We start from the raw sequence: 23,236 nt of genomic DNA, 5'->3' as shown, positions 1-23,236 counted from the left end.
GGGACGTGGCGACGATGCAGGGCAAAACCGGTCTGTCTGCTTCTATTCGTGGCATAGTGCGGGAGCCGAGCCCGTACCACCTTGGTCAACCATGCTGGGGCGATAGAGGGAAACATGTTTGTACCCTGCCCTGCCTCCACCGAGAGCGGATCCTGCAGCCGGGTATTCTTCCGTGGATCCAAGATTAGACGGAGCGTTAGGGCCACGATGCGTCGGAAGGATGCAGGCTAAGAGACTAGCTCAGGCGTCGTTGGCTCGGCGACAGGGGAGTGACCAATGATAAATTCACCTCGCGATAGAGCGAGTCGATTTAGTTAGTCCCTTTGGGTCCGGAGGTGTCGGGCCCACCTGTTAGTCCCCATAAGATTATTATTATTATGGTACCCACTTGTATTGTCCGGAAAAAGCCCGTTCGATAGCTCACCTGGGCTGCAGGGGAGAGTGGCCATGGTTACCCAGGTCAGTGTTGTCGACCGCGATGAGAGCGGAGAGAAACTGGTTCCCATGCCTCGTTCGATTAGAAATCGTCCGCCGGCAGGAGGAGGCTGGCTGTGGCACTGCCAATTCATCCCACAGACACCTCAATCATCGATCTTCCTGCTGCAGCAGAGAAGAGACAGCGAGCGTGTCAGGGTTTTGTGGGGAAACCTCACGAATGAACAGCCACGATGTAGACGGCTAGCCCTAAGGTGGAAAGTCATTGGGTCCAGATGTTTGGCTAGATCACGATTGGTGGATTGCATCCTCGTCGCTTCGTTCGTTCGAGATCCCGCTCTTATTCGGAGAAGCAGCCGAAGGGGTCATGGCGTTCGGCTGTCAGGGTCTGCCCAGTGGACCAGTCGTGAAAACCACGAGTTCCTGCAGGAATCCGGGGCCATCACGAGAATACGAGTCCAGAATAATCATGGAACAGCGAAGATGAAGAGACTCGACACGTCCAAAATCATCCAACAAAACAACTATCGCTCGGGTGTTCCTGGCGGAGGTGTAAGAAGTGCAGGTAACGTTACATGACCGCAACACCCCTAGCTCCGTCGTCCGACAGAGAAAGCTGACCCACAGTCCACTAGGTCCAGGTGTGAGCTGGCAACGCCAGAGCAAGACCCCTCCACAAACCGGCGTGTGGTAACTGTACTGGCGAGCACTAGCACTAGAGCAACCCTGGAACCAGGGGCCAGAGAGCCCACGATTATTGGCGCGATACCGAGCACCAGGGGTATTGGTCTTAGTGATGTCAATGGCGGTTTCACGCCCGCTTGGAGCCTTGGCGCCCAACCCGATTTGTGTCTCGGAAGCGATGGCTCGCGTCCATATTTATTATTATTTTACTCCTGTGTACTAATACTCCAAGGTCATCGTGCCCCGGAGGAATACATCCCCTGTCCTTGCCAGGCTAGCGGGATTTGCCCCCGGAAGGGTTTGCAGATGACAAGAAATGCTAGTAGGCGAAGTACTGTAGCGATGGAACTGGGAAGCGTGCACGGGGAGATGGAAAACAGGGAAAAACAACAAGTGAGACACGGATCTGGGCCAGATCAGCCAGAGTCCATGCAACTACCATGCGTCCCCCGAGTCAATCGCAATTAACTGAGAGCCCTACGCTCTTGGCTTGCAGGCTCGCGCGCCATGTCTCGGAATCTAGAAGCCGGGTGATATTAACCCTTGGCTGGGCGCCTGCTTTTTCTCAGGGGCGTTTAACTTCTGAGCAGGCTGTGTTTGCTGGTTGGATCGGATCTTAAAAGTCAGACGGTACCATGGCTCCTAATTTCCCTGAGTCCGGGAATGTGGAGAGATCTATTCTTGGAGAGAAACAATAATAGTAACGGGAGATGGCTCGACAACGGCCATAATACAATAGTCAGAATCTCGCCAGCTTGGCAGCCACAGCGGTTCAAGACAGCAATCTAGTCATCTTCCTCGTCAGAGCCACTACTCCACCCGGTTTGATAGGTTTCTCGAATCTCGCCCAATCCATTAACCAGCGCCTCGCGCTCATCCACCGACACCATCCGTGCGGCGGTCGCCTCAATGGCCTTGATTCTGTCAGCGGTTCGCGACGAAGTGGTCAGCGCCGCAAAAATCTCCACGCCAGAACCGGTCTTCGGTGTAGGGAACATGTCATGGGGGAAACTATCGAGTCGCGGGAAATGAAGTGGCGTCCGATAACTGCAGCAAAATGTTAGTCGACTGGTCCTCATCACACCGGTCAGTCAGCAAACCACCCACCTGTGAAGCATCGGTTTTGAATGGTACAGTCGGAGTTTGCGCAGATGGCCAACGTCCCCTGATGCCGGTGCATCTATCGAGGCAGTCTGACTACTAGGCTCCCTCCCACGGGTCACTTGAATCTGATTGAAGATGTGGGGTGTCTTGCTGTCCTCGCCACCATACGTAAAGTCGATATCAAACTGTGTTTCGACTTCGGATGATCCATCCTCGTTGAGTGGTCGGTGGTCGCCGGCATCTTGAACAATAGTCGACTGCAGTTCAAAAATATTGTGGGTTGCGTCATCCCCGGCAAGCGAGGCCTCGAAATGCTGGTAGGGCCGTAGCCTCGAGGGCAGGGTCACTGTCTCAAGAGCCGAACTGATCAACGCTGACGTCTGCCACTCTGAGTGACGATCAACATGAAGATATCCCGGAAGCTTGGATGGTAGGTCCATGATAGGGACGTAAAGGTTACACTGGGGCGATATGGAGTAGAGCGACCTGGCCTTGTTGACGTCCTTTTTGATCTGACGATGCTGAATGGAAATCAGTATACATGTCCCTGCATAACATGACGTACCACTTACCCGCTGAACCCTGGTGCCGTCCTCAATTGCCCAAGACCAAAGGCTCGTTTTCCCATACTCGTCTCTCAATCTGTCCACATATCGAGCCGCAAATCCACCCCAAGCGTCATCTGACCCGAGGAATAATTGTAGAACTCGCAGCTGGTCGCACTCCTCAACAAAGGGCCGGAGATCGCGGTCTAGCAAGTCGTGTTCCTTGTCGAGCTCGTTGAAAAGTTCTTCGCCAGCCTCCCAGTCCTCAAACGGCATGATCTGGGAATTCAATTCATACTCGTTCATCTGCACGATTGATTTGGGATGATAGAACACTCGGTTGTAGTCTGACCAGTAGCGCACCGTCTCCGAAGTCAGCCGCGGTGCTGGTGTCCCTGCGTCTAAACTCTTTTGGTAGTCACTCTGCGGGATCCGAGGCTGTTTGTGAACTACCTCTTGTCCATCCCTGATAGAGAGATGTTAAACGTCTTGTAAATGATACTAGTGAAGGCGCCTACCATAAGCTCGGAGCGGCCGTCGAGTCTTCGGTCAGTTCGTAAAGCGCATTATACTTGCGAAGAGTGCCAAAACCACCCTTCAGATCATAGATCACTGTGCGTGGAGTGTACGTCTCGGAGCTATCAGCACCAACGCCCGGCCGAAAATGGACATCATGGTCCACGGGTGGCTCTTCTTCGTTGTACGTAAAATATGATTCCTACGAATGATTATCAGACCAAATACCACCGGTCGCACCAGAAAGCACTACCTGCAGGTTCCAGAAATGAGTGGCCAGATAGTTGGCCCGCTGGCCAAACTGCAACGAGACAATCTCGTGCATTTGTGGAAGATGGTGAACCGATCAGTATCTTCGATGCCGCACAGACCAGTCAGATAGTGAGATAGTCACCTGACATGAAGACTGACTAATCTGTTGTCCAGGGCAACGATCAGCTGACCTGCCCGCTTGGGCAACAAACATCGTCACTCGCGCGACTCCACAAACGGTGATTTCCTCTCATCCATCCCCTGTCATGCTCCTCGCCTGCCCATGACCCGTTGATAATCCTCTGTCGCCTGGATATATCAACCCCCGACACCAACGACACCCGCGATGGAGTCCCCCACTCGTCCTTTCCTCAGCCCGTCCAAAGTCCTCCATCCGGTCTCCCCGGAACGCATGAATCAACAAGGCCTGCCGGTCTCCCCATCACTACCCACAGACCTCCTATCCTTGCACCACAAAAACACCAAGGGTGTATCTGAGGTTCAGGCCAAGGTCGCTTTTCTGAACAATCTCTCGCGACAGGGTAGCCCTGTTTCCACAAACCGATTATCAGCCGCCGACAATGCTGCCCTGCAGAGGGCCGTGCTAGGCCGCGAAGAGGCCGAGTCTGCTCTTGCCTCGGTATCCGAACAACTTTCCGAAGCGCAATCCCGAGAGCGCCGCATCAGCGAGCGTCTCGAGTCTTTGCTAGAGGAATTACACGGAACAAAAGAACGCCAAGCACATGAACGCTCCATCTTCGAGAAGGAAATTCGAAAGGCGCGGAAAGAGGCCTTCCGTGCGGGATCGACCTTGGTGAAGGTGCAAGAAGAATTCAAGCACTCGAAATCAGAAGTCAAGGCCTTGAAAGATGAGGTCAGTGCTGAGAGAGAGGCAAAGGATCAGGCGAAGCAGGAAGCATTCGAACGTGCCTATGCCCTCGCCGGCCTCACGGAAGAACTCCAAATGCTCAAAGAAAAGCTACGCTCCGTCGAGACAGATCATCGTTCGAGTACGCTGGAAATCCGAGCACACGAGATGCGGAAAGAGGATGTCGGTCGGATATCACTGGCAGAAGGCGACCTAGCCTTCTTGACCACCCCGCGCCGGCCAAAGAGAGCTGCTGCCGATTCTATCAGATCTCCTGTTCCCGAGAGGGAACAAGAAGATATCGCTGAAAACACACCACCCAAGAGACAACGCCTGTCAGACTGCGCATCGCCCGTCGAAAAAGAGGTTGTCGCGGACACAGATTCCGCGCCATCGAACCAGTATCAAGATGAACTGGATGATCTTAAGGAAGAACTGAAGTATGAGAAGCACCGCAGAGTTGAAGCGGAAGAAATGATTCATTTCCTCAATATCGAGTGCCAATTTGAACGGTGCTCATGCCGCATTGCGGAAAGCCAGGGTCGCCCCTACATTTACGACGCCGAATTTTTTGAGAAATATCAAAAGCCCCAACTGGAAGAGGCCGCACGATGCAGCGCCGAACGCAAGAGCGCTGAGTCCATTCCTGTCAGGCATGCCAACCCTATCTCTCCACCTCGCCCTCAACCGGAGTCCATTGTCAAGTCTGAGCCAGCAGATCCACCAGAGAAGATGCAGGCACCTGCAGAGCCCTTGGTGACCTTCTCGCCAGAAACTGGGACCTTCCGCACCTTCCCTTCGCCCCTTCGAGACAGTGCGAGACCCACGCCACGGGATTCTTTCGCAACACCCGAGCTAGCTGGATTTCATGCCGGTGCTCATGAGCAGCCATCTGCATCTTCTAGTGCTGCTCCTTTTGACTCATTCACACCCTCGGGTGAGCCCATCGGAACGTCTCACACCACTCCAGATATTACAGCTGAGGAGAGCCACGAACCCCCAAAATTCACAGAATATCGACCTACGCGACGCCCTGCTGAGCGAGAAAACTACCAACACAACTCGTCGACGCGAAGAGTCCCGTTACGAGCAGAACCTGAACCTCACTCTGCCATCTCCGACACACCCATCAACCGAGAAGATGCCCTAGCCCAAATCAGGGCACGGCGGGGCCGAGCCCGCAGTATGAAGCGATCCGTGAGTGCGAACGAAGCAACTGGCCGATCAGGCAGCTCATCCGGCTCCAGCATGACGACCCCAGGCAGAGGTCCCCGGCGCGTCCCCAACACCACACGGCCTGTCGCTAAAAGCGAGAACGACCTGGGTGAGCGCCGGGACTTGAGCGCCCCCGTTCGCATGTTCCGCCGGTGATTTATTTGATCCGTTTCGGGTTGTCGTACTTGCATAGTTATTGGGTTGGCCAGATACATACAGTCGGTTTCGTTTCGTTTGGATTGGTTCGTCGGTTTCTTATCATCTCTATAAATACCCCCCTTCCTTTCTCGGCGTTCAGGGCATACGGTGCATCACGTCTATTACATTACTGTCTTTCTTTTGCATCTTCGTCCTTGGCCGCGGCTTCATTGTGCTTTTTTCCCGCTTGCATCGCGCTCGGAAACAACTGGCTTTCTTTATTCTCGTTTGAGCCTTGTTTTAGTCTTTCGTTGAGGAATGGCGTCAACAGTGCTTTACCTGTCTATGTCGCATACATAACTGTTCTGAATTTGGTTTCTATTCCTTGTCTATAGTTTTAATTCCTTGGAATATTCAAGCTTTCTGGGTCATTGCTCGCAGTTGTAAGCACTCTGTAATGCTGCACCTCAAGATAGGGATCAAATGTAGGTTGCCATGGAATGTATGATATGGCTAGGCATGAACAAGAGAGCACAAGCAGATGAAAGTGAAAGGGTGGGTATGTAGCTACAGCAAGATGCAGAAATCTCCAACAAGAAATTCAGAAATCAGCTCTACAAGATAGAAATACCACAACATCTGATGCGCGCACTATCCACCCGCGCGGGGCGTCCCCACCAGAGCGAAACAAGCTCCTCAGCAAAGATGCGGTCTGTTGCACTCCATACATCAAGACCCATCTCCGCCATGTCGGCAATGGTGATCGTGACGGGGTCCGCTGCGGAGTCGGCGTCGGCGGCACGGGTCGATCGAACATCATTCTGGGAGGAGTGGTGGTGGGCGCTTGAGCGCTGGCGGAGGAGAGGCGTGTTGCCGTCGTCTGTGGGCAGGGACTGGCGGGACATGGATAGGGAGAGGTCTGTGTCGTTGCCGCCGGCGGGGTCGTCGAAGTAGGATGGTGTCTCATTGGTGACCTCTGGGTTATCTTGTCCGTCGCCACTATCGTTTCGTGCAATGGCGTCGGCGAGCGTGACGAAGATCTGGGTCGTCAGGCGACGGAAGTAAGCTACCAGAGCCACTTCGGGCGGTTGCTGCGCCGAGTCATCGGAGTTTGTAGCGCCGCGGCGACCGATGCTGTTGGTCGGGGTGAAGGCGAGGCTCTCCACGCTTGCCAGGAGGCGACTGTCTTGCTCGATCTGGTGTTCCTCCTCTTCTTGGGAGAGGCCGTCGCGGTTCTCGCCTGCGGAGGCCCACCAGATGAACGAGGTGTAGGCGAGGCGGGTCCAGGAGAGCGGCTCGACGACGGGGCTGGAGGAGTAGGTTGAGTCGGAGTCGGAATCGTCGTCCGATTCGGACGCTGCCCGGTCTTGTGAAAATTTGCGGAGACCTCTGCGCAGCATGTAGTAGCGCCGGGCGTCGCGCTGCGTTGCTTTCAAGTGAACGGTTTGGGTGGTATTAGGCTTCGAGCCGGGGGTGTGCATCAGTGCGATTTTGGGAAAGGTGCGTTCTGCCGCATGGCGGGAGTAGGGCGGAGGCAGGGTCACGAGCGCGTCATAGAGGTCGGGTTTCAGGCTCAGGACACTGTCTGTCGAGCAGGCGATCCAGCTCGGGTCCGTTTCGGGGTCTAGTCGAGCTTGAGATGGGTCGAGGGTAGCAAGATAGGGAATATCGTGGATGCCGACGTTGAAGAGCGGGCGAGGTCGGAGACTCGGGATACGCTCGGACGGGAGGAATTGAAGAAGGGAGTTCGGCAAAGAGGCTAACAAAGACAAATCATATACTAGATGCCAACTGTTTAGTGGTTGCTCACAAGCACATGGACGAAGAAACATACCATAGTTGCAAGAAGTGTGCACGGGGGCTTCGGCAATGAAGAGAATGCGTTTGCGCAACAAGGCCGCTCTGTACAGGGGGAAGATCAAGGGACCGCAGCTGTCGATAAAATCAGGGAGCGACGAGGCAGGGTGGAAAGGCGTCAGGGCCGGCCGGAAAGTTCCCAACAACATGGCATCGCTGAAGGCGCGGTTGCGATTGTCCGGCCGCTCGCCATGAGGAAAGCGGAGGCTGAGGGGGGACTCGACAGGGGAGTCAGTGGTGTCGGCTCCTCCGACCTGGAAGGCGTCCCAGTAATCACACAGCGGCTGCTCATCGGACATATCCGCGGCGTATTTCCTGTCCATCAACCTGAGTATCAGCTACGAGGTTCACGGGCAAGGCCAGGAGGGTACGAACAGCGTCAGTTCCTTGAGTCTCGGGGCATGTCTCCAGCTCTTCCCCAGTCTACCCGAGCTAAGAGGCACGAGCACGCCGATGGCGAACATATTTGCATTGCGCTCCGCCTCTTCGGCAGGCTGGTTGAGGAACGCGCTGATCCCGGCATACTGCTCATGGACGAAATAGCTAGATTGGTAGAGCGTCGAGTTAGCAGGGCCAAATAGCACGAAGCAGAGAACATACACTAGATCCTCGGTCACATTGTGCAGGCCAGAAGGAAGCGACTTGTATTCGACCACCCCTTCCACCTCAACTATCCCGAAGTCAGTTCGCGCGTCGGAATGAGAGACAAACTCGGCTAGATCAATCGATTGCTCACCTCCGGGTACAGTGCGCTTCCACGAAACCACATAGCTAGAGACACGACGCGTCAGTCAACGCTCTAAGGGGTTCGAGTTGGCGCGAACGGGCGAGGGATAGCTTACCCGGTGCGAATGTCGAAACGGATGACGAACAAGGCCGCAATGCCCGGGGGCGACTCCATGGTCGACGAGCGCGAGATGTCAAGGGCGTCGGGCTTCCTGGTAGATCCGGAGGCCATCACAATGGGCAGGCACGGAGCAGCAAAGATCCATTTAGCGAGCAGAAGCTGGACGAGCGCGGACCAGGAGGGGTGAAGTCGGGAGGACCTGGCCGGTGAGTTGGTGCCTGAGGCACTGAGAGTAACCACATCGGTGATGTCATTCCATGTCCAGTAGATGTGATAGTGAGTATTCAATCGAGAAGGAGACGCCCTCAGTACCCACGTAGATGATATCAGAAACCACAATCGAAATAATTATTGGTTGGGAGTTTGGTAGGGAGACGGGCAGATCTATACCTCTGCTGTAGCCCAGAATATATATCCGGCGGACGCCACTCACCAAAACCACTGGCACTCGAACCGTCAGATACCAAAGCTAACACCCATTTAAATTTCATGATCGTTTGACACTTAATATTCTCCTCAGAGTGCTCTGTGGTTCCATTGGCTCTGTTGAGAACGGGTCCGCCCGGCGATCTTCCGCCTCCAGGAACAAGCCAAGTAAACATCACTTCAAACATCGTCGTTGCCCCTATTATAGCACCAAACTGCCATTCCTTGCTGTCACAGACATGCCATGGTATTCGCACCTCTTCCCCGATGCAACACTGCAGGAGACTTCACCATCCCACCCCTACTACCCCCTGGACGCTGCCATTGAGGGCTATGCACCCAACACAACCCCCGTCCTCGAGCTACTCATCTCCGCCGGCGGAGCATGTTTGATCCTCCTCAGCACGACATTTGCATTGATCAGCTATGTGCGACCGACACTGCGGATGGCTGACCGGATCGCCATCTTGTGGTTCGTGCTCTGTATGTACCTCGAGGCACCGGAGTTGGGATAAGACTGACAAACAAGCTCAGCCGGGAGTCTGCACTGTTTCTTCGAAGGCTATTTCATGATCCACCACGCCCATATGGCCTCAGCCCAGGACCTGTTCGGGCAGCTGTGGAAAGAATACGCGCTGTCCGATTCGCGGTACATGACATCGGACACGCTCGTCCTCTGCATGGAGACCATGACGGTGCTCCTCTGGGGCCCGCTGTGCTTCGCCGTGGCGTCCCTGACCGCAGCTCGACACTCTCTGCGCCACCCTGTCCAGCTGCTAGTGTGCATGAGCCACCTCTACGGCGATACGCTATACTATGCGACGAGCCTGGTGGACGACTATGCCAAGGGCCGGCCTTACTGCCGTCCGGAACGGTATTACTTCTGGCTGTATTACTTTTTCATGAACTTCATCTGGATTGTGGTGCCGGCTTGTATGTTTTTATTTTGGTTATTCTGATGTAGACGCTGCTGACCGAGGCCGCAGACTATCTTTACGACAGCATCACGACCATCTCGGCTGCTCTGAAGCGAAACGAGGAGTCGGCAGAAGAACGGAAAGCCCAGTAGTTCCGCCATCACCGCGGCCCCGTTGTGGAGCAGGACAGAATTAGGACAGGCATGACACAGGCTGGCCCCGATTGCGATGGCGAGAGAGAGCAGCACGAGACGTGAAATAGATTTATCCTCCATATGAGAACGCTAGCAGTAACGGGACCGGCGACAATAATAATCATCACCACCACAGTAACCCTCCTTCGCGGCTGACGGTCCCTCTCTGACCGTCCACACTCTGTCACTCTCTTCACTTTGTACTCCCCTAACCCTCGTGAACCAGTGACCGCATCATCTGCCGAACCGCAGGCGATCTAGGCTCGGCTAGGCGCGTGATCGGCGCCATCTGGTTACCCCGGCAGCGACGGAGTGTCAGAGGGGCTTATCGCCAGACTCGATCAGCCGCGGACGATCGATTGTTTACTTCTGCGTGTGCATTTGACATCGACAATTCTTATTCCACTTGTCCCAGTTGTTGACCCAACGAGGCCCCGGCCGTGGCGCCGCCCTGGTAAGTAAACATTCTTCGCCCAAAACAAACAACAGCTAGCGGCAGCACCCTACCAACCTACCCCAACTCGAAAAGGCCCCTGCTAAATACAAGGTTGGCCGCTGTCGCCATCGCAGATCATCCATGCCCGCTCCTGCAATACCGCACCGCTCCTCCAGCCGTGGAGGCAGTGCCAAATCCACGCCGACCGCGAGGCCATTGGACATTGGCCAGCCGCTCGGCATCCATGACACGAACTCGGTCCGCTCGCGCGTCCGAAATTGGCAGCAACAGGGTGGTGGTGTCATCGCCGTCGATGACCCCTGCGGCGGCGAGGATGAGGAAAACAATACCAACAAGGCCAAACCAAAACCAGGCAGGGTGCATGTTGACCGGGTGGACAAGGCCGTCAACAAACCCGCGCCCGCGACCTCGCCCGCGCCGTCCCCGGTTGCCAGGAAGCGCAGCCACAGCACACCCAGGAAACGAGTCATTAGTGATGAACACTGGAAGAGGAGCCGGGCAATGACCCAGACGCCGTCGCGTAACCAGCCTGCCCCAAATCGCATCTCGCAGTACACCATCAATGATCAGACGGGCTCCCCACGCGCGAGGAAAGAGGATAAGAGAGATGAAAAAGACAGAGACAAAGATCGAGATCCTCCTCCTCGCTATGGCTCCAGACGATACACTGGGCCAAGCTCTAGGTCACCGGTTCGTGAAACGAAATCCTCGACCTCTCGGAACAGGCTCGACTCTTTCGCCGGCAGCGACTATGGCACTGGTGATTCCAAAATCATTGCGCTTTCCGTTTCAGATATTCCTGATGGTACACGGAGAGAATCGCCTCCACCGGAGGACACGGAATGGGCACGAAGCGAAGCCGACTTCTCTGAATTGTCGAAACGAAGATCCGGCGCAGTGACCCAACCTGCTCGAGGGCTGTCAAAACCACCCAAAGGTGGCATATTCGCGCACATGATCGACGAATCCAAAAAGATGTTTGGACGGCCGGACCCCGACCCCGAACAGCCGAGGCCTGTTCAACCTGCAAATCGAGGATCCAAGATCGAAGCTTGGCTCTCCGAGACACCTGACCCTTTCCTCGACGACGCTACTTCCACCTCGGACACAAAGACCACCAGGTCAAGGCGTTCCAAAACTTTGTCCGAGACAGATTATGATGCCGAATCGTCACTGAATAGCGAACCTCGTCCAAAAAGCTCTCATAGCCGGTATTCCAAGGCTAAGGACATTTCTCCAGAAAGCGACAAATCCTACAAGAAATCCGAGAAAGAAGTCACCTCCAATGACAAGAGAGGAAGCACAGAAACAAGCCTAAAGTCGCCGAAGTCACCACCGAGAAAGAAGGACTACAAAACAACTCGCTATAAGATCAGTGACGGAAAAGCTTCGCCTTACGTGCCAGAACCACCTCTCTCGGACGGATCAGAAGTCTCAGGCCACAATGCACCTGTGCCCCTGGGCCGCAGGAGACCATTCCCAAGCACTGGGTACCATCAACTCTCGACGATTGCTTCCGTTGAAACCCTAAGTACGCTCACTGAAGGGGCTGCTCCCTCGTCCGAAAGGTTTGGCAACGTGGAGAAAAATAGATCGATCATGGAGGAAGAAGCAGAGAAGCAAGACCAGTTTGACCCCGACTCCCTGCCCGCGGTTTCGTCACAGCTCAAGCGACGACTCACCACCAATGATGATTTGATGTCTGTTCTGTCAGGGCCGACAAGCCGAAGCCGCAGCATTCGGTCCGCTCGAAGCATTCGCACCAATAAAAGCCGGCTGGCAAATGCGACAGTAACTGATTTGCTCCAAGAACTTGCTGCAGATGAGGCCAAGTACATGCGAGAGCTCAAAACGCTGGTCGGTGGTGTTATCCCCGTATTGCTGACTTGTGTGCTCTCACGCTCCGATTCTGCCATCGCAGCCGGTCTATTCCAGCCCTCAATGGACCCCAAGGATGACATGAATTTCTCAAAACCCATAGTCAATATGGGCGTAGCTATTGAGCGTCTGAAGACATTACACAAACGAATCCCACAGGACAATGCAGATGCTTTGCTTACATGGGCTCAAGGCGCCCAGCGAGTCTATCGCGAATACCTCCGAGCGTGGAGACTTGGATTCAAGGATGTGATTGTGAACCTTGCTCCTCTCGAAGAAGGCGAGAACGCGAACGCGGAGACCAAAAGTATCGATGAAGGTCTGGAACGAGACGAGAACGGCGATGTGATCGGTAGCGACGGCGAGAAGGTGGATGTCGCATATTTGTTGAAGCGGCCATTGGTCCGTCTCAAATACCTTGCGAAGAGCTTCAAAGGGATCAACATGCTCCAGCCATCACAGAAAGCAGAGGATACCGCCGCAGCCTACCAGTCTCTTGTCGTCGATGCTCGAAAACGCGCACGCGAGGAGAGAGCAAGACTTGAAGATGAATCGGCTGCACGGATTGATGCCACCCGAGCACGAGACCCGATGACCCTGGGTGTCTGTCATGGTGTGACTATTGACCCCAACCGACGAGTTCGGGCTCGAGATTTCTTCAACCTGTCGATTTATCATTCGACCGGACAGTTAGTCGACTGTCGAGGCGAGCTCTTGTACAGAGACAATTCCTCAGGCAATGGCCCCGGTGGAGACCTGCTTATTTGCGAGATCGACCATTCTGATCGTTGGCTACTGTTCCCACCGATGGATCTCCGATGCGTATCAGCTCGAAAGGGAGACATGAAGGGTGAACTTGTGGTGATGCTACGCAGTGCTCCTGATTCACAGAAATACTGGCAGGAACTGCTATCCCTCCGCATCGACGACGAATCCATTAGACTCGAGTGGCTCCAGCTCTTAGGCTCAGACCCCGTGCCACCGTCGATATGCCGAAGCCAAAGCTTTATCAGCCGAGCCAAACAGCACCGGGCACGAAGGCCGGCGACTAATGACTCTCCTCCACGGCACAACCAAAGCGACGTTGATATCCCCATAGGCGAGAAAGCTATCAGCAAACGGCGTTCTGTCACCCCTAAGGAGCAATATTCTGAACCCAGCACTGTGAGCTCCGCTGTTACCGAGTCACGAAGCTCGGTGTACTCAACTGCTACTCGAGAGACCGACTACACTACTGGAGGATCAGAGCTGTCAACCAAGCCATCTCGTCCTGGTCTTCCACTTCTTCCTTCTACAACTTCGAGTGTGGACAAGACGTCCTCGGGCCTGAAACGGTCCAAGGCCCAAAGACATTCTCGTTATGGAGAGAGTCCGTCTTCTGAAAATGTCTCTCCAAAGCCTGTTGTGTCTGAACAGGCGGGCGAGCCTCCTTCCACGCCGGGCAGGTTCTATGGTGACAGTCCAGATACAACCCGAAACATCGAGTCTCCCAGAGAAAAACGACTACAGAAGACCCCTCGTCAGGACTCGCCCGAGGTAGAGTCTCCGCGCTTATCAATAGTGCCGTCAGCAGAGCTTCCTATGATCCCCAAGATTCGGAGTAGCAGCAGCCAAACCCACTTGGCGTCGCCATCTACGCTCGAACCCGAAGAAGAAGAAGAAGAAGACTATCCGCCACTTGAGTCGCTCCCCGATTCGAGTGCCCCAGAGACTCCAACCCCAACAAAAGCGAGGAGAAGGTCTCGACGGAAGTCCAAGAAGGAAGATGAGCCTCCGCCTCCACCTCCGCCGCCCCATCGCTCGCCAAGTCCCGCCACCGGTAAAATCGCTAGCCCTCCTGTTCTCTCTCCAACTGGGCCTTATATCAAGAGACGGGGTTCTTCTCCGCTGAAGCATGAGTATGAACCATCTACGGCTTCCGACTCCTACTCCGACTCGGATACATCCACAGTGCGGCGCTACAGCTATTCTTCTTCGTCATGTACAGACTCCGATTATTCGGACGATGATTCTTCATCCCCGGAGGATGACTACCTGGAACCTCCGAAACCCAGGGTGTCTGCTTCATCTACCACGGGCACAAGCTCTCTGTCTCCATCCAACTCAGCATCGCAGGCCGGCTACCGCACGGTGCCTTTGCAGCCCACTAAGTCATCAAAGGCCATTGCATTTGTCTTTGCCTGGTCCAACAAAGGTACTTGGGAGGCTCTGTTCCCTGACGAATGCAACGTCATCGTCAGCCCGGGTCTCATTGAAGCCTTCAAGATGGGCGTTGACACCAATGCCATGTCCCCTGACCGAGGGGACAAGACTTCCCGGTCATCGAGACCTCTTATTTCCCTTGAATTGACACCGCTCGTTCCGATCCGCCGCGGAACTGCCATCGATATCAGCATCCGCTCTCCTCCAACTGAGCGGTCTAGAATCACATTCAGCAACAACATCATGTTCCGATCCCGTAAGCCGGATGAGTGCGACGCTCTCTACGGTCTCATCAACCAAGCGCGGATCAACAACCCAACGTACATCGCCCTTCAGAACGCTCGCGGTCCTTTCCAAGACCAGCCCCTGCCATCCTTTGAACCAACGACAGCCAAAAACTCCTCGGGAGGTTGGTTTGGCTGGCCCCGACGCAGAAGAAGCTACCGTGCCTCTGTCTCCCCGCGCTCCCTAGCCGAAGCATCGGAAAGCAGCGTCGGCACGATGAGTAGCGCCTTCTCGGCCCTGAAACGCTTCGGCGCAGGAAGCAAGGCATTCAACATCTCCCGCTCGACCGTCACATCCCGCACCGGCCGCGAAGGCAGCATCTCCTCGTCTGCGAACTCAAGCTCCAACCCCTCGCCCAGCTCAGGCATCGGCCGCATCGCCGCAGCAATCAAGGGCGCAGATGGAATCGGTCTATCCAACGCCAAGATCCGCGTCTACGTCCGCGAGTCAGCCTCTAAATGGCGGGACATGGGCGCAGCCCGTCTAACAATCATGCCCGCCCCGCCCAAGAAGCCACCCTCTCGCCCCAGCACAGCCGTCAGCAGCCGTAGCGATGGCAGCGCCACCGCGGCTGCCCAAGTAGACAGAGAAAGCAGCCAAGACAGCGCCAGCGGCAGCTCCCCTCCAGCCTCAGGCGCCACCTCTCCACGCCGCTCGCCCCTGCCCTTAGAGCCCGAGAAACGCATCCTCATCTGCGGCAAGGCTCGCGGAGAGACCTTGCTGGACGTCTGTCTACCCGAAGGTGCGTTTGAGCGCGTCGCGCGCACGGGCATTGCTGTCTCTGTTCGAGAAGAGAATGAAGGCGCCATGGCGAAGAAAGGGGGCGTCACGGCGGGATCGCAGCGCGTTTATATGATTCAGATGAAGAGTGAGGCGGAGGCGGCCTATACTTTTGGTTTGGTGGGGAAGTTGCGGTATTGATTGATTGAGTGTTGGTTGTGGTGTGCTGTGTTGATATCTCACAGCTATCTAGCAAGCATCTTCCGCATGGGTGGACGTGTGTGTGTATTTGGTGTTTGTTTTGTTCGGAGTAGATCTCGTCTACCTATCTCCTTTTGCGACATTCTTTCGTTTGTACATTTAGACAATCTCTGGTTGAATCGAATTGGACTTTTTGGACTCTACTATGTATCCTTGTTTTCTTCACTTGTCAGACATTTAGATTTGCATCTTTTCGAAGAACAAGTAGCCAAACGTGATCGCCTGAAAGCGTGCTGTCTGACAGTCGTCATCTCTTGCATTCGTATTCGTTCTATGTTAGTTTAAGGAAGCACCTGGGCAGTTACCATACGTGTAACCGATATTCCAGATGAATGCAAAGCAATGTTAAAATGCAAAACGGTCTATAATAGACCACGACGTAGTCCCGTATAACAAGCACCATATCCTAAACAATATCAAATCGATCCCTTTCCAGACAACACCCGAGCTGTTAACGCAATACTACTTCCTATTATCCGGACACACCCCCTGGCGCAGAAAGACCGGCATCCAACTCAGCGCCGCTGGTCTTCTTGAAGATATAGTCCACGCAATTGCACTCATCCTTCAGTAGAGACAGGAGGACATCATCGTCGACCGCGGCGGCGATCTCTGCTTCTTCTTCGACGCTGGCAGCGTGTACCAGGAGAGATGGATCCAGGTGTGCGTACTGCGCAAGAAATTGGTGCATCTTGTCTTTTTGCTGGCCGCTCTTTTTACTTTTGCTTTCTCGGCCTGATCTCTGGGCGCGGCTGTGAGATCTGTCGCGGATGGAGCGTTCCTGTTTTTCCATGTCGACTTCGGAGGCTTTGATGAGGTTTGGAAAGTCTGGGCGATCTAGGTCGTCTTCATCGTCGTCGGAGAGGTCACTCAATTCACTCATACCGGAGTTGTTGTTGGGTGTATCCGCACCCGAAGAAGTCGCAGACACGCCTTTGCCGCCGCAGTCACAGCCCAAGAGATCGTGCGTCTGGCATTCACTCTCCTGGTCTAGCCGAAAGAGATCGCGCAGCTCGGCAGTCGAGAATTGAGCCACGCTATTCTTATGCTCCATGACGCTGTCCGCAAGTCCGAGCTTGGTCACCTGCCGCTGCCAGATCTTCTCCTCCAGACTGCCCTTAAGGAGCACGCGGTAGATTCGGCAGGGACGTTTCTGGCCGTCACGGTGGATGCGCGCCATAGCTTGGATGTCTGTTGCCGGGTTCCAGTCTACATCGAAGAGAATGAGACGGCTCGCGCCGATGAGATTGAGGCCGGTGCCGCCTGCTTTGGCTGACAGCAGGAATGCGAAGCAGGCGCTAGCTGGTTGATGGTTGAAATCGTCGACCAGGCCCTGACGCTTCTGTGCCGGGGTACTTCCGTCTAGACGTAGAAAGGGCAGACCGAGGGACGTCAGAAGCGTGGCGAGAAGGTTCAACGTTGAGGTGTAGTTGGAGACTAGAACAATCTTTTCGGATGTGGTATTCCGTAGTGTGTCAAGTAGCTGGTCCAACACTCGAATTTTAGCGCTTGCGGATGGGGAGAAGTGGCGGAGCATGCCCGGGGGAAGCGATGAAATAAGAGAGGCGATGGTTTCGCTAGGCGTGCCATTGTTGTTCTTTGCAGTCAGCAAGGACGGACTGTTACAGAGCTTCTTCAAAATAGTGATGAGTTGGAGGGCGCTTTCTGCATTGCCGATGGCAGACTGAAAGATAGGCGAGGAAAGCACGGCCTGGTAGATATTCGCTTGAGTGCGGGTTGGTTTGCAAAAGAGCACGTATTCCGACTTCGGCGGCAGATACTTGGATAGCACGTCTGCTGTTCTGCGTAGTATGAACTTGGACGTGAGCTCTCTCAGCTCCTCATTGCGCGCCTCGCCCTTTTCAATGTCTTTTTCGGTGGCCTCTGGTTGTCTGCTCCGCACGATTGGTGCCTCAAACTCGCGGATAAAGGCCTTGAATGTGCCCAGTATCCCTGGGTTGACGAGCTCCACTGCTGCGAAGAATTCTCTCAGATCATTTTGGATGGGCGTGCCAGAGAGGATGACTCTCTTTGCAGCATTCAGCGACTGGATAGCCTGACCGCTCTTGTTCTGCAGCGTTTTTAGTCTGTGCCCTTCATCTGCGATGATTATGTCGACGCCAGCGCCTTTGGCGAGGACTTCGTACACACTTCTCAGTTTCTCGTACCCAACGATCATAATGTTGTAAGCTCGACCCTTCGTAAAGTCGGTCAGGCGCTTCCTATTGTCATCAAAGACAAAGACGCCAATGCGCTCATTCCCGAGCCACTTGCGGAATTCCTTTCGCCAGTTGTTTATGAGGGTGACCGGACAGACGATCAGGGCTTTTTTGATGACAGGAGGATCCTCGTAGACCGGATTTTGCTTCAGCAGAGTCCACAGCAATGCTATGGTTTGCAGCGTTTTACCCAGTCCCATGTCATCTGCTAGAATGGCGCCTTCGCCGTTGAACGACCGCATCCCCATGACGCACTCGTAGAGGAACCGGACCCCTTCGCGCTGGTGTTCTCGTAGATTTTTCGACAGTAAAGGATCAACAACCACGTCGACCACTTGTTTTCCCTTGGGAGCTGATTGAAGTCTTGGCATAACCAAGGCACCGGGCGCCTTGGGATCATGACGAGGAACCGCTTTGACGGTGGATTGCGGAGTCACTGTATCATTGAGCAGGGGTTTCTTGTAGGCCGCGAATGATGGCGCTCCATTTGCTGCTGCATTGCTGATTCCTGATGTCGACCCATTCCGCTTGAGTGGCTGGCTTGATTTTAATGAAGCGAGTATGGGAGAATAATTGCGGCTCTCGCTTTTCTTCAAAAGGGACTGCCTCTTTGGCGGGGTTGGAGCAGGAGTGCTTTTGGCGCCGTCCAAGAACAGTTTCCCAGACAGGTACTCTGCGCGGGGGATTTCAGAATTGATCTCGACCTCCTTTCCACCGATATACATCATAGTTCCCGGTTCAAGACGCGACTCATACATCGCGCGTCCCATGTCTTTCCCTCCAACGTCCCGCAAAGAGACATAACCCCCCCGGGCGGAGAGGATCCCATCTCCATCCCACGTCTTGTTCTTTTTCACACTCGGTTTGCGCCTAATAAAGCCACGGTCAGATTTTCGGCCCATTGAGTGTCAAACAGTATGGACATACCACAGGACATTAAAGTATCTCTCGCCAGGTGCGCCATGCCTCGATGCAACATCCGTAGAATCTGTTCCGTCCTTCCCAACGTTCTTCACTTGCAGTAGCGGTTTTCGTGGTCCCGGCGCGGGCTTTGCACGCTGACTGACTGCCTCGGCGGCATCCTCCTTGTGCAGGCGCGGCTTTTTAGTGAGAGGCTCGTGATCGCTGGTCTCAGTTGCAGTCCTGATCAAAGGAGGCTTGAAGGGCTTGAAGACCATGGTGCGTGGGTCTTTCAGGTCAGAACAGGCAGCGTGTTTCGTCGAGGAAGGCGCGACGCGTGGTCACGTGTTATAGACAATGACTAAAGAACATCTATAGAGGACCTGTATGGCATTGTGATTTTGGAATATTTTTTCCGTTCAGATAGCATCCGACCTTCAACTAATTCTGCTGCCTCTGGGGTTCGATTCAGTTCGCGTCGACTACAGTGAGGAGGCATTTTATAATGAAAAAGTCAAGGAATGATGATTATGCTTCTTCCACAGGCAGTGAAGCACAGAACCCAAGCAGCCATAAAATTAAAGATATAAATCAAGGGATAGATATAACATGAAGAAAATACATCCGAGAGTCGTGCATTGATCATGAGAAAAAGGCAGACAAAATATAGATAAACAATGGTATATGCAAGATCGAATCACTCAGCAGCGCCACAGATTCACTGAGCATCCTCCATCAAGGCCTTGTCGGTCAGAGGAATATTCTTTGGGCCCTCATAGCTGCCCTGGCGGATGAACCACCAGACAGCAACAAAGATGGACAGACCGCCAGTCATCAAACTGGCATAGTTCATTGAGCCAGCTTCCGCAGGCAGGGCATATGGGAAGCAGAAAATGACGACGAATGCGAGGATGTAGACACATGCCAGGGCATTGATGACATAGCCGATGATTTGATTCATAAAGAAATAACCTGGCACAAACGACGAGCGCCGGGTGAGGATGTGCGGAAAGATGGCCATGAAGTAGGAGAGACTGGACAGTTGGACGAAGCAACCGACAAAGGCGCTGAAAGCGGTGGTAGAGCCGAGATAGATGCAGGCCAGGATGGTAACCAGACAGCCACAGACTAGGGTGGCATTGAAGGGGTTCTGCATCCGGGGGTTGATATGGCTGAGCCAGTTGGGAAAAGGGGTGGCACGATCACGGGAAATTGTCCACAGTGTCCGGCCGGCAGTGATGTAGCAGCCTGTGCAAGTGATGAGCGTGGGCAGGAAGGCAACGATCAACAGACCCAGAGCACCGCCGCGAGACCCAGTCGCCTGGCGATAAATCTCAGCGAGAGGGAAGTTAAGCGGGCTGTGGCGAACTTTGTCGAGGTCCTGGATGGAATAGAACACGGCAATCATGTACAAGATACCTGTGACGAACCCGACACCCATCTGAGCCAGGACGGCTTTGGGAATGTTCCGACTCGGCTTGGGGATCTCTTCCGCAAGGTGGGAAGAGCAGTCAGGGGTCCCAACACTGTAGGCACCGTTGAGCATACCGAGGACGAAGACAAAGCCCGGCTGCGAGTAGCCGGTTTTGTTGGTCCACTTTTGCCAAATCTTATAGTCAGAGGCATATTCCACACCATTGACATGTGGCATGACAGCGCAGACGATGATAGTGATGAAGACACCGGCGAGAATGAAGAACATGCCAAGATTGCCGATGTAGGGCAGGAAGCGGTTCATGAACAGGACAATGCAGCAACACACCCAGGTGCAGATAATGAAGCTGACGAAAACATTCCAGGTCTGGGGAACGAAATTGGGATGCATCAGCGCGTACATGGACACCGTCTGCTGTGCCATGATCAAGGACATAGAGGCAGCACCAAGTACCCAAGCGAGGAAATTCCACCAGCCGGCGAAAAAGCCACACACGCGGCCATATTTACCAGCTGTGATACTGGCCCAGTGATAGACACCACTGGCCGAGGGCATTCCTGAAGCTAGCTCCGCGATTGATGCGGCGACTAACCAGTAGCAGACCGAGACCGCAATACTGTTTTTGGGGGGTTAGAAGAGGGTCAAGAGTGTCGAGGGTAGGGATATGCGGACAATTCATAGATACAACCCGCCAAGCCACCGTTGCTCAGCGCAGTAACGACACTTCCACCCTGAGCAATCCAGGTGTTTCCAGTCGTGACGGCGACGGCACAGATGCTGAGCAGACTGAAGTTGCGCTCGAGCTCCTGGCGATGGCCTGAGGCGTTGATCAACTCTCCCTGCTGGGGCTGCTGATCCTCAGCATTGGTCTCGGCGACCGTGGCCTTCTCGGGGAGATTCTCGACAGAGGCCATGGTGTTTGGAATCTCTCACGAGTCCCGTCTGCTCGTACAGGGGGAAACAAATGACTCGGCGACGGTCTCTTTCCCAAGCGCGTGAAGAAACAAAAGAATGGGATGGGAATAGAGAAGGAACTGGGCACGAGGCGTGAGAGAATCTAGTCCGTCTGAACAGGAGGGAGGTACATCATTATTATTATTGTTGTATCTCTTTCATTCACCAAGCGGCTGGCTCTCCACCCCTCGACTCTAAATCGGCTTCTCCCTATCTCCCCACCAATGACCGGCCCGGGTGAAGAGTTCTGGGTGGCAAGTGGGGCCCCCGGTGCTACCGTTATTGGATGTGCCGGAAGGCGACTAAGCCGGGATAACCTCTACGCTTAACCCAGAGGGGGAGCTTCAGCAGACAGAATTTTCCATGGCTAATCTTGGCTGGCTCTTATCATCTCACATATCTCCGATGGTTCACTGCACATGGGGGAGGTCCACAAGGTAACTACTATACAATGGTCCATCCCTGGTCGACCACGGGATTTGCCAAACCCGAAGAAAGAAATGAAAGTCATATGGTTGACAACACGTCGTCGTTCCTGAAATAAAAATCTTGCCGTAAACATGCCGTAAACAATTCATCATTTACTATACATGACAGTATCGGCTCATAAAGGAGGCTACGCCAAGATCCGATTCCGATCTAGAGCCCCGAGATATTTGCCGGCCTGGACACAATTAATCAAGAGGAATCAATAGTGGAAGATCGGGCCCACGGATCTACGACCCGGGGGAAGCTGAGCCTTGCACAGTGGGTATGTATGCCCGGAGAACATCCACCCAAGAGTCGGCCTTCAAACGCTGGAGTCCAACCTGGTAGATGGGAATGGGCGATATCACCAATAGTCAGATCGAATGTCAGATTGAGGGCTATGTAGGGACTAGAATCCGAAGAAATTTCAGTTCCTTGCCTTTTCCGGGCCTTGGAGCAGGGACAGTCAGCGTTGCACGGATCGTCATCGGCACCAGTGACTTTTGTCCTCTGGAAGAAGAGTGAAGGATGGACCCCACTTTGAATTCCCTCACTATTTATGTACATAATCACGTCAGCTAGGGAACCATCGCTTTTATTGCTCCTGCGACCCACGGATGGACCCCCACGATCTATACCCCATGCAAGAGGTTGGTGCCTTATATCACAGGCCGTCACACCGGATGGAGCAGCGAAGACGAGGATAAAACTTAGTTCCTTGTTCCACCTTTCCCAAATAGTAATTGTCCAGGGTAAATCGTTCTGCCAAGCAACTGTGTTTTTTGGTTCTTCAGAAATACAACCTGACCTCATCTTCCGGGGTTTCCGATACAACCATTTCTCCTGGAAGCGGAGCCCCTCTTTCGGCCTGCAAGAGATTCCAGTTTGAACTGCACAGAATAATGTACACTAGTACACCTTCCTGATGCCGGAAGGATCGGAATTACCTTCTACGGAAAATCTAGAGGCACATAAATATCCTCTGCAGCCCTAGGAGTGTCCATCTTGATCCGTTGAGTAGAGGGATGGGTTTCGTGTCGATCAAGTAGCGCCAGCGCTGAACAATTGATCAGCAGTACCTGCTAGGTACAACCAGAGTCTCCTGTAACGGATACTTCCCGATCAGTTTCCCTAGAGAAACCTTAAATCCACTCCGATCACACCAAAACCTTCTACCCAAGGTTCGAACAGTCTCCATCTCGTTTCTATGGAACAGGCCTTGAGTGGAGACCCTTAATCGGTGATCGAACTGTTCACCTATGAGAAGCCGGGCACTGCAACATCTCAAGAAACCAAAATTACTTATCAATACCTTAGCGGCTACAAACTTGCTCCCTGTTCCAATCACTTCAGGTCGATGTGATCGCCGTCGGCAGATGTATGCCTATCGGACTATCGGAAAGCCTACGCATACATTCATTTAAACCCCCACTGGCCTTATAAAGATGTGGGTATTGCC

The 23,236-nt window shown here is 53.9% G+C and overlaps 7 protein-coding genes across 7 annotated transcripts; 3 read left to right on the top strand and 4 right to left on the bottom strand.

Annotated features, from left to right (window-relative positions):
- Positions 1 to 1,904: 1,904 nt before the first annotated feature.
- N7510_001457 (misato family protein) lies at positions 1,905 to 3,609 on the bottom strand (the record flags this gene model as incomplete). Its single annotated transcript, XM_056973384.1, has 5 exons — positions 1,905 to 2,166; positions 2,227 to 2,744; positions 2,796 to 3,234; positions 3,287 to 3,486; positions 3,538 to 3,609. 5 exons carry the CDS (start codon positions 3,607 to 3,609, stop codon positions 1,905 to 1,907), a joined length of 1,491 nt encoding a protein of 496 aa, XP_056838501.1.
- Positions 3,610 to 3,882: 273 nt separating this feature from the next.
- N7510_001456 (uncharacterized protein) lies at positions 3,883 to 5,775 on the top strand (the record flags this gene model as incomplete). Its single annotated transcript, XM_056973383.1, has 1 exon — positions 3,883 to 5,775. One exon carries the CDS (start codon positions 3,883 to 3,885, stop codon positions 5,773 to 5,775), a length of 1,893 nt encoding a protein of 630 aa, XP_056838500.1.
- Positions 5,776 to 6,371: 596 nt separating this feature from the next.
- Positions 6,372 to 8,572, bottom strand: N7510_001455 (uncharacterized protein; the record flags this gene model as incomplete). Its single annotated transcript, XM_056973382.1, has 5 exons — positions 6,372 to 7,537; positions 7,592 to 7,929; positions 7,990 to 8,157; positions 8,215 to 8,385; positions 8,457 to 8,572. 5 exons carry the CDS (start codon positions 8,570 to 8,572, stop codon positions 6,372 to 6,374), a joined length of 1,959 nt encoding a protein of 652 aa, XP_056838499.1.
- A 554-nt stretch (positions 8,573 to 9,126) lies between these two features.
- Positions 9,127 to 9,956, top strand: N7510_001454 (EXPERA domain-containing protein; the record flags this gene model as incomplete). The annotated part of the gene is made up of 3 exons (XM_056973381.1): positions 9,127 to 9,370; positions 9,422 to 9,820; positions 9,874 to 9,956. The coding sequence occupies 3 exons, from the start codon at positions 9,127 to 9,129 to the stop codon at positions 9,954 to 9,956; spliced, it is 726 nt and encodes a 241-aa protein (XP_056838498.1).
- A 619-nt stretch (positions 9,957 to 10,575) lies between these two features.
- On the top strand, positions 10,576 to 15,741 carry N7510_001453 (uncharacterized protein; the record flags this gene model as incomplete). Its single annotated transcript, XM_056973380.1, has 1 exon — positions 10,576 to 15,741. The coding sequence occupies one exon, from the start codon at positions 10,576 to 10,578 to the stop codon at positions 15,739 to 15,741; it is 5,166 nt and encodes a 1,721-aa protein (XP_056838497.1).
- Positions 15,742 to 16,273: 532 nt separating this feature from the next.
- N7510_001452 (DEAD/DEAH box helicase) lies at positions 16,274 to 19,198 on the bottom strand (the record flags this gene model as incomplete). The annotated part of the gene is made up of 2 exons (XM_056973379.1): positions 16,274 to 18,890; positions 18,948 to 19,198. 2 exons carry the CDS (start codon positions 19,196 to 19,198, stop codon positions 16,274 to 16,276), a joined length of 2,868 nt encoding a protein of 955 aa, XP_056838496.1.
- Positions 19,199 to 19,638: 440 nt separating this feature from the next.
- On the bottom strand, positions 19,639 to 21,269 carry N7510_001451 (uncharacterized protein; the record flags this gene model as incomplete). Its single annotated transcript, XM_056973378.1, has 2 exons — positions 19,639 to 20,971; positions 21,028 to 21,269. 2 exons carry the CDS (start codon positions 21,267 to 21,269, stop codon positions 19,639 to 19,641), a joined length of 1,575 nt encoding a protein of 524 aa, XP_056838495.1.
- Between the last annotated feature and the right edge of the window lie 1,967 nt (positions 21,270 to 23,236).

This window comes from Penicillium lagena (assembly GCF_028827675.1).
Source record: "Penicillium lagena strain IBT 129212 chromosome Unknown utg000001l_segment0_segment0, whole genome shotgun sequence".
Taxonomy (NCBI): Eukaryota; Fungi; Ascomycota; class Eurotiomycetes; order Eurotiales; family Aspergillaceae; genus Penicillium; species Penicillium lagena.
Note: the sequence above shows the minus strand (reverse complement) of the source record. Positions and strands in the feature narration are given on the sequence as shown.